Below are 9,390 nucleotides of genomic sequence, written 5' to 3' on the forward strand. Positions count from 1 at the left end.
GTTTTCAGAGCGATCCCAGTACGGCGTTTCTCCGTGCGGCTCGTGCAGGGCAGCTGGAAAAGGTTTTGGAATACTTGGAATCGGGAGTGGACATTAATGCTTCAAATGCTGTAAGCAATATTCTATTTTTTTTTTATTTTTATTTTTAAGAAATTTCCATTACATTGATAAACATTTACTTAGAAATTTTGAACATATATTAAAAAAATATTAAATATGAAATTGTAGTGGACGGTATATTTTCAGTAATTCAGTAATTCATTTATACAACAATTTTCATGTATAGATAAAATATCGTATTTATTGACAACAATTGATATAGAATTTTTGATATAGAGAACAATATGATTTAATTACAGAATGGATTAAACGCTTTACATCTGGCAGCTAAAGATGGTCATTTGGAAATCGTCAGAGAACTTCTCAAACGTGGTGCAGTGGTCGATGCTGCTACCAAAAAGGGAAATACAGCATTACATATCGCTTCTCTTGGTAAGTTGCAACTATTACTATTTCTATCTTTTGCATAGATTTTGAATATAAACGAATTATCACAAAAAAATATATGTTTTTACTTATTTAACTATTTTTACATTTTTTTAATTCATAGCTTATTTTTGACAATTTTCATGGAAAAAGAAATATAAGTGAAACAAACATAAATGTGTTTTAATTAAGAACTATTTTTTTACTTTTGTTACGAAGCATTTTATACTCTTTTTCTAAAAAAAATGATATATTATTCGTATATTGTTCGTAATATACGTGGGATGAAAATTCCGAGAAATTGAAATTAATATCTCGTTACAGCTGGACAGGAGGAGGTGGTACAATTGCTGGTACAACGAGGTGCTTCTGTGAATGCACAGTCACAAAATGGGTTCACACCATTATATATGGCTGCTCAGGAAAATCATGATTCCGTAGTCAAATTTCTCCTGAGCAAAGGTGCCAATCAAACATTGGCTACTGAGGTTTGTAATAAATAAAATTGATGTTCGTTAAACACTCGATGAATAATAAGATAATACAAAAGTTGAACGAGCAAGTACCAAAAGTACAAAATTAATTTAATATGTTATAATTTGGAAAAAAATTTCTTAGAGCTTAAATCGCGTAGATTTATATTCAATGTACATAACATGAATCTGATATACTTTTTATATATATACAGGATGGTTTCACCCCATTAGCAGTAGCAATGCAACAGGGCCACGACAAGGTGGTAGCAGTTCTGTTGGAAAATGACACTCGTGGTAAAGTTCGATTGCCTGCTCTCCACATTGCTGCCAAGAAAGACGATTGCAAGGCGGCTGCCCTACTTTTACAAGTATGTCGTAATGATTTGCCATTGAAGCCCCCTATATTCAATCCGATGTGATCAATATGTGAAAAGGAATTAATCCAATGTCTATAACTTACTTTTTCTTTTGTTGTAGAACGATCATAATCCCGATGTAACATCGAAGAGCGGTTTCACACCGCTCCATATAGCAGCGCATTATGGTAACGATCGAATTGCATCCTTGCTTTACGATAGAGGAGCAGATGTAAATTTCGCAGCTAAGGTAAAACGATTTCTAAATATTTAAATTAAGTAAAATGTAATATTATAAAATGTAAAAATGTAAATAATTATTGTGATATATAAGATGATAAATATGAATTAAATTATTTTGTGGCAAAATGATCCAATTGCAAATAGATATTGATAAAAATTGATTAGGAAGTGAAATATTATGTTAGAATAGTAATTCTGAAAATATAAATGAAAACTAATAGAATGTGGAGATTTTGTTACCAAAAATGTGTGTTGTAGTAGAAAAAATTTTGAAAGAGTCATTATCTTCATCTTCCATTAAAACATATCCAAAAGTTTGATTTCTATGTTAACATACGTAATCAAATTATTAATCACAGAAAAAGAAGATTGATTGTCATGTGTGTGATTGATTTATTATATGTCAGTGCTATGATTTATTTAATGGATTTCTGAAACTTATAATATAATTTTTGTGACTTTTGTGTGAATGAATTCTTCTGTGAATCTGAACTCCAAAAATCTTTGGCATGAACATTTTGAGAATTTTTTAAGACTTTGTATCCTTTTCATTATTTAGCTCATTTTTTTGAAAGAAATAGAAATTTCTTCCAGTAGAAATGATGATTGCAGAATATTTTTAAAATATTTTAAAACGTTTTAATAGCATCTTGGAGGAATGGTTACACAATCATTTCACGCAGGTTGGAAATAGAAGATTTATAATAAAATTCTATATTCACTCAACAATAACACTAAGTTTCTGATTGTATCGTAAACCTCATCTAATTAAAGATCTCCCATTCATTAAAGAAATTTTATGCATATGTTTCAATCTTTTCAAAGAATCCTCACAATATGTTGTTAAAAATGTTTTTGAATAATTGAGAAATTTATACCAAAGAGAGAATATGATAATTTAATTGTAACTTTATTTTTGCTCTAAATTATGCTCTACTTCACAGCACAATATTACGCCGATGCACGTAGCGGCAAAATGGGGAAAAATAAAAATGGTGAATCTTTTGATGAGCAAGGGAGCAAATATCGAAGCGAAAACGAGAGACGGCCTTACACCCCTTCATTGCGCAGCACGATCTGGTCATCACGAGGTTGTTGATATTTTAATAGAGAAAGGTGCACCGATCGGTTCCAAGACGAAGGTAAATATTAAAATGTATTATATTTTATATAAAGTAAAAGGTTTTCTTGCGATTGAATTTGTTGAGGCTTGTTTTCTATTGACAGAATGGTCTTGCACCGTTGCACATGGCTTCTCAAGGAGATCACGTTGACGCTGCGAGGATATTATTGTATCATCGAGCACCCGTGGATGAAGTGACGGTAGATTACTTGACGGCGCTACACGTGGCAGCTCATTGCGGACACGTACGAGTGGCTAAGCTCTTACTTGATAGAAATGCTGATCCAAACGCACGAGCTCTAAACGGCTTTACTCCACTTCATATTGCCTGCAAAAAGAACAGACTGAAGGTCGTTGAGCTCCTCTTAAAGCACAAAGCTAGCATCGAAGCCACTACAGAGGTATATCCCTTGTTCTTATCAGCTCGATAGTATACTTTTTTTTTTTTTTATTAAACCTTACGTCATAGATATACGTTATAGATACTATAGTACCAATTATATTTGCCTTTAATTAGAATCAGAGATTATTAGAAATAATTCATATGTTATATCGATACAATAAGAAGAGAAGAATATTATTATTTTTTTTAGTAATAATAGACTCATTTTATTGCTTAGTCTGGATTGACGCCTCTACATGTAGCAAGCTTCATGGGGTGCATGAACATAGTGATTTATTTACTGCAACATGCAGCTAGTCCCGATATACCGACAGTAAGGGGCGAAACGCCTTTGCATTTAGCTGCGAGAGCGAATCAGACTGATATTATCAGGATACTTCTTAGAAATGGTGCCCAAGTTGATGCCAGAGCAAGGGTAAAGAAAAGAATTGAGTATTAGTAAATTTTGATTTGAATATTCACTTTATAGAGACAAAACATTGTTTCAATTTTGCATTTAATTTTCTTATTCCTTTTTTTATAATTTATATTATTTTAATATTTTATATGTTTTTATTTATATATGTAGAAATATCAGTTGCGTTAAAAGAGATTTGAAAAAGTACAAATATTGTAGGAAGAACAAACACCTCTTCATGTTGCTTCCCGATTAGGCAACGTTGATATCGTAATGTTATTACTTCAACACGGTGCCGATGTAGATGCTACGACTAAAGATTTATATACACCGCTTCATATTGCCGCTAAAGAAGGTCAAGAAGAGGTAAAATTTTAAATACACACACACACACACATATATCTTATTTAATTATTTATTAATAACTAATTTTTACTTGTAATTTTTATTCCAGGTTGCATCCGTTTTATTAGAAAACGGCGCTTCGCTTACCGCGACGACCAAAAAAGGATTCACTCCTTTACATTTGGCAGCTAAATATGGTAATATGAATGTAGCAAGATTACTATTGCAAAGGAATGCACCAGTTGATGCCCAAGGAAAGGTAAGAAACAGTTTTTTGCTTTCTTTTTAAAAATAATATTCTTATTATAAATTATTATAAATTATTATAAATCTGATACTAAATTCGTTTAATTGTTCGTTTAATTAGAATGGCGTAACTCCACTTCACGTAGCATCTCACTACGATCATCAAAATGTAGCTTTACTTCTACTTGATAAGGGTGCATCACCTCATGCTATGGCTAAAAATGGTCATACCCCATTACATATTGCAGCACGCAAGAATCAGGTAATTTATTTATAATTATTTACAACATTAATTAAATTATTTAATATATTATTCAATAATATAATTTTTACATTTAATGTAGATGGATATTGCAACTACTTTATTGGAATACGGAGCAAAAGCAAACGCGGAATCAAAAGCAGGATTTACGCCGCTACATTTGAGTGCACAAGAAGGCCATACTGATATGTCAACACTACTTATTGAGCACAAAGCAGATACAAATCACAAAGCAAAGGTAATATAAAATATCGAAAATATTTATTTTAAATATAAATATTTATTATTTAATTTTATTAAGCATTTTTTTTTTTCATAGAATGGTCTCACGCCGCTTCATTTGTGCGCACAAGAAGATAAAGTCAATGTTGCATCTATTCTTGTTAAAAATGGTGCCCAGATTGATGCTAAGACAAAGGTATGTTTTAAAAAAAATTCGATAAAGATATTTTTTAAAAACTAAGATATTTGTTATAGGCTGGTTACACTCCGTTACATGTGGCAGCTCATTTTGGTCAAGCAGCTATGGTACGATTCCTTTTACGATCTGATGCAGCAGTTGACAGCAGTACGAATGCTGGATATACTCCATTGCATCAAGCTGCTCAACAAGGTCATACATTAGTGATCAATTTGTTGCTTGAGGGTAAAGCAAAACCGAATACAACTACTAATGTACGTAAAATTTATGAAAAATTTATTTCTAAATTTATTTCCTTTAGATTTTTATTTTTTAACGTTTTATTTTTTACAGAATGGACAAACTGCTTTGGATATTGCACAAAAACTTGGTTACATTAGTGTCATCGAAACTTTGAAGGTAGTTACAGAAACTGTCATTACAACGACTCATACGGTTACTATTGAAGAAAAATACAGAGTGCAAGCTCCTGAATCAATGCAAGAAACATTTATGAGCGATAGCGAAGATGAAGGGGGTAAGTGTTCGTTATTTCCTATTCTATAAAAAATTTCAAATATAGATGCTTCAATAAAAAAAATATATTTTGCATAGATTCGTAAAATTTGTTGAATAATTGAATACTAAAATATTAAGATAAAAGATATTACCGCAAGATATTAACTAGTTAATTATAATTAAAGATTAGTTAAATTAGTATATTTCTGTATTATAACAAGAATTTAAATTTTAATCTAGAATTTTAATTTATTTGTTTTCAATTTTTTTTCCTTTTTTTAGAATAATATTTTATTAAAATATCAAATAAAAATCGATAAAAATATAAATAGTAGATATTTGCTAATATGTTTGTAATATAGTTCTGCTTTTGTAATTTCGCTTTTTATACATGTAACAGCTTATAGAACAATTATTGCATAATACACATTTACATTATAAATTTACTGCATGAAATTATGCTTTTAGGAAAACTTAACATTTACTTAAAATAAATAACAAATATATAATTAATTAAATTTTTTTCTATTTATAAAGAAATTATTAAATTTAATTATGTTATTATTTTATTTGAAATTTTAGGTCTTTTGATATAAAATGATTTAAATAGGTGATATTAACTACAATAATTTACAGAATATCTTTATTATATAATAAATTACATTTTATGATATAATTTTTTTTACGAAATTAATATTTCGATAGCATTTTATGAAACGTCTATTTTCCTATATGATACATTGTATGTAAACTATAGTTTACTATAGTTAAATTTTAATTGCACCAAAGTATTTAAAATATAAAAAATATTACAAAGAACATTATTAAGCACATTTAATTTATTTATATTTTTCTATTCTCAATTTGTTTTACATAAATGCATGTACTTAACGCATGACAACACAAAAGATACAAAATTTAGCATGTTCATAACGAATCCTATAATAATTTACCTTAATAGAAATTAGGAGGTTTCTTTTAACAAGGGAATCACAAGAACACTATCGATTTTAGATTAGCAAAACCTTTAATATCCTTTAATATTACATTAGGTTTTTACACACTGAATCACAAAATATTGCCTTTAATTCATTATCTTTAACAAAAAGAAATATTTGAGGAGGCATAATTATTGTCTCCATATTTTCGAGTAAAAGTCAAAGAGCTACGTGGTATATGATATTATTTGCTTGTTTTGTTGCGTTTATGTTAACATTCATTTTTGCAAGAGCATGTATTTAGTGTATGTTCACTGGGTTGTTGTTACATCTTTGAAAGAAATAATTTATCTTACAATTAGACACATAGTTATTAGATGCATAAAAAACTTAGCAACTAGTTGAAAATCTGTTTAATATACATAATCAAATAGATAGATAGATTAAATATTTTGAATTTTAGTAAAATTTTCGTAAAATAATATCATATTTGCCTTACACAGGTAAACATAAATTTAAACATAAATCAAAATTCGCGAATATTAATTTGAAGTTTATCTTATAACTTAAAAAAAAAAAAATAATTTTTTTCAAGATATCATTGTAATCTTTCTTTGCCTAAATTAAATAAAAATTATTTTCTTATCTGTGTAAGATTTATATAGTAAGTAGTTTCCATCAACAAATTCTAGACTAAATTTCTTTCTTTATAACAATAATACGGAGCAAACTTAATTATAACAAATAATAAATCTAAGCAGGTTTGCTTGTTTGCTTAATTAAAATATAATACGTTCACATTATAATACTTATTTGTTCTATCTTACATAACATAAAGTAAAAAAAAAAAAAAAAAAAAGAGAAAGAAAAAATAGATTAGACAAATAAAATTTTAATCAAAACTAAATGAAATTAATTTCGATTAAAAATTATACTTTTCCATTTACATTTAACAAATACTCGAATGTTAATTCTATTTATCTAGGAAAAAAAGAATACATAGATTTAAAAATAGCTGAAACTTTGAACAATTTTATCAAGTACGTGAGGTAAATAAAAAATTATTAAGTCGAAGCAAACGAACAAACTATAAAGCTCGCGGTAGGCTTTATCTCCTGCTACGTAAAATCAGCTATTTAACAACCCAGTGATAGCGAAATTTAGAAACAGTGTTTATGGTGCAAAATTAGCGTTTTGATAAAAAAAATGACCTTACTCGACGGCGTACAATGTAGGTGGTGATGAAATCGGCATGGCAGCCATGAATGTGTACGGGCAGCCTCCACACGCGCAACACGTGTACCTTCCTTCTTACTACCAGGGCCAAATGACCTATACCCGTAAGTTGTCTGTACTCTGTTTCTGTTACTCTTTCACATAATCACACGTGCGCGCAACATTCTGTATTTATATATATATATACATAATAATGTATTACATATATACATATACATACATATATCAGCACATGGGTACGTAAATTAATTTCGCCGTACGTAAACACGCGCATTCGAATATCATTTATATATATATATATATATTGTCGAATCTCACTTAAAAGAAGCAATATTATCTTTTTGCTTTTACATCATCTCCGTTAAATGGCCCGTACGTTGACATTTTAAATATTTAATATTTACACACTCGTTCAACATGAATTCCTTTCTTCCTCTGCAAACGCGTATTCGATTCTTTTCTTAACTGGATATCGTGTCGTAACGCAGTTCTTGTTGCAACAAGCGTAATGTATTTCCGGCCAATCGCGTTACTTTTGATTTTTTATGAACGAAAAAGAATTGAACGATAAATTGGTGTATTTTTTTTTTTTTTTTTTTTATACTTTTAGTTCATCGTAGCGTATTTCTTTTTCCTGTTGTGGAACGCGTGGAAAACATAAATACAGAGACATGCACAGACATATACCTCTCCTCAAACCGCTGTTTGTTCACACTCTATTTCGTTTACCCTCCTTGTCGCTCCATTTCCCCTCTTATAAAAATTACAATCCTCTTGTTACCTTTGTAACACCCGTAGTAGCCGTATAATCTTATTAATGAGATTTACGCTTTGAGTTTTCGATATTGTGAATAATTTTTATTGTGCTACAAGTTTTAAATGCTATCGAAATTCAACTGGTATCATTCTCGCGATCGTGATTGTTAATTACAATCAATGAATTAAATATATAATTCATACATATATATATGTGAAAAAAATTTTTTTTTACGCGAACAGATTGATTTTATGTTTTATTTATTTATTTATTTATTTATCAAATATCAGAATTAATTAAAATCAGAACAATTAAAGAAAAGATACGTAGATAATCTTTGAAATATTTTTCTTTTCTGTGTTTCTCTGAAATGTCTCGATTTATGATTTGCACTTACTATTGTCGAGTCATAATATAATCAGTAAACACGTATAAAAATTTCTCACTGCTTGTAATTCAGCAGAAAAATCATTATCATTTATTCATTACTCGTCATTCGAATATTCTTACATGTACAGTTCTGTTTTTAGTATATACGAGTAACAGTTTAATTTTGTCATCACGCATCAATGTCGTTCTCTTGAATCGACATTAAGAAATTTATATTCATCTAACTAAAACGTAACGATATATTTATCGATCGTTAAACTTTAATCTTAATATTTTTTTTCTTGAATCACTGGAAGAAAATTTATATATAAGAAGTTATATATCCCTTAAACGAAAATATTGCAGCTATTCCTCGAAACTTTGAATCGAATACCGATATATAAAAATAAGCGAAGTTGATATTCAACAATGTTACACCTGTGCGAAGTCACCGATGCATTTCGCATTTTTTTCGAATCTAAAATTCAAAAAATGGTACGTTAACGAAGTAGGGCGCGTTACTACTGTTAATGCAATTTGCATAATAACGAGTTGTACGATCATTATGCCAGTCGACAGGAACAGAAGTAGGCTTGTGTGGTGGTCTGTTTTGACGTATCATCCTCGTACCTATACGCATTCTGCTTCGCCTGTTATGCAACAGCCGGTGTGTGTATCTCGTACCATATTATTCGTGCAGTTAGTCGAACCCCTGCTAGCTGGCAAGTCGCCAAATACGATTCACGACCAAAATATCGAAATTTATATAATACGATATATTTGTTGTTCTTTTTTCTCTTCTTTCTCTCTCTCTCTCTCTCTCTCTCTCTCTCT

At 29.6% G+C, this 9,390-nt stretch overlaps 1 protein-coding gene across 13 annotated transcripts in view; it reads left to right on the forward strand.

The window, feature by feature from the left end:
* The window catches only part of LOC102681644 (ankyrin-3-like), an 80,239-nt gene that overhangs the window by 22,361 nt on the left and 48,488 nt on the right, over positions 1-9,390 (forward strand). For all 13 annotated transcript variants that reach the window (XR_004151045.1, XR_004151046.1, XR_004151047.1 and 10 more), the window contains exons 3-18: positions 9-110; positions 360-492; positions 811-974; positions 1,175-1,330; positions 1,440-1,568; positions 2,506-2,703; positions 2,789-3,085; positions 3,305-3,502; positions 3,704-3,850; positions 3,939-4,088; positions 4,197-4,337; positions 4,420-4,575; positions 4,657-4,755; positions 4,815-5,012; positions 5,092-5,275; positions 7,430-7,534. Coding sequence is in view for 3 of the 13 variants with exons in the window: in XM_006619613.2 (XP_006619676.1) it covers positions 9-110; positions 360-492; positions 811-974; positions 1,175-1,330; positions 1,440-1,568; positions 2,506-2,703; positions 2,789-3,085; positions 3,305-3,502; positions 3,704-3,850; positions 3,939-4,088; positions 4,197-4,337; positions 4,420-4,575; positions 4,657-4,755; positions 4,815-5,012; positions 5,092-5,275; positions 7,430-7,534 (2,557 nt within the window). In the remaining 10 variants the exon portion in view is untranslated. The remainder of the gene's footprint in view (positions 1-8; positions 111-359; positions 493-810; positions 975-1,174; positions 1,331-1,439; positions 1,569-2,505; positions 2,704-2,788; positions 3,086-3,304; positions 3,503-3,703; positions 3,851-3,938; positions 4,089-4,196; positions 4,338-4,419; positions 4,576-4,656; positions 4,756-4,814; positions 5,013-5,091; positions 5,276-7,429; positions 7,535-9,390) is intronic.

This window comes from Apis dorsata, unplaced genomic scaffold (genome assembly GCF_000469605.1).
Source record: "Apis dorsata unplaced genomic scaffold, Apis dorsata 1.3 scaffold_429, whole genome shotgun sequence".
Taxonomy (NCBI): domain Eukaryota; kingdom Metazoa; phylum Arthropoda; class Insecta; order Hymenoptera; family Apidae; genus Apis; species Apis dorsata.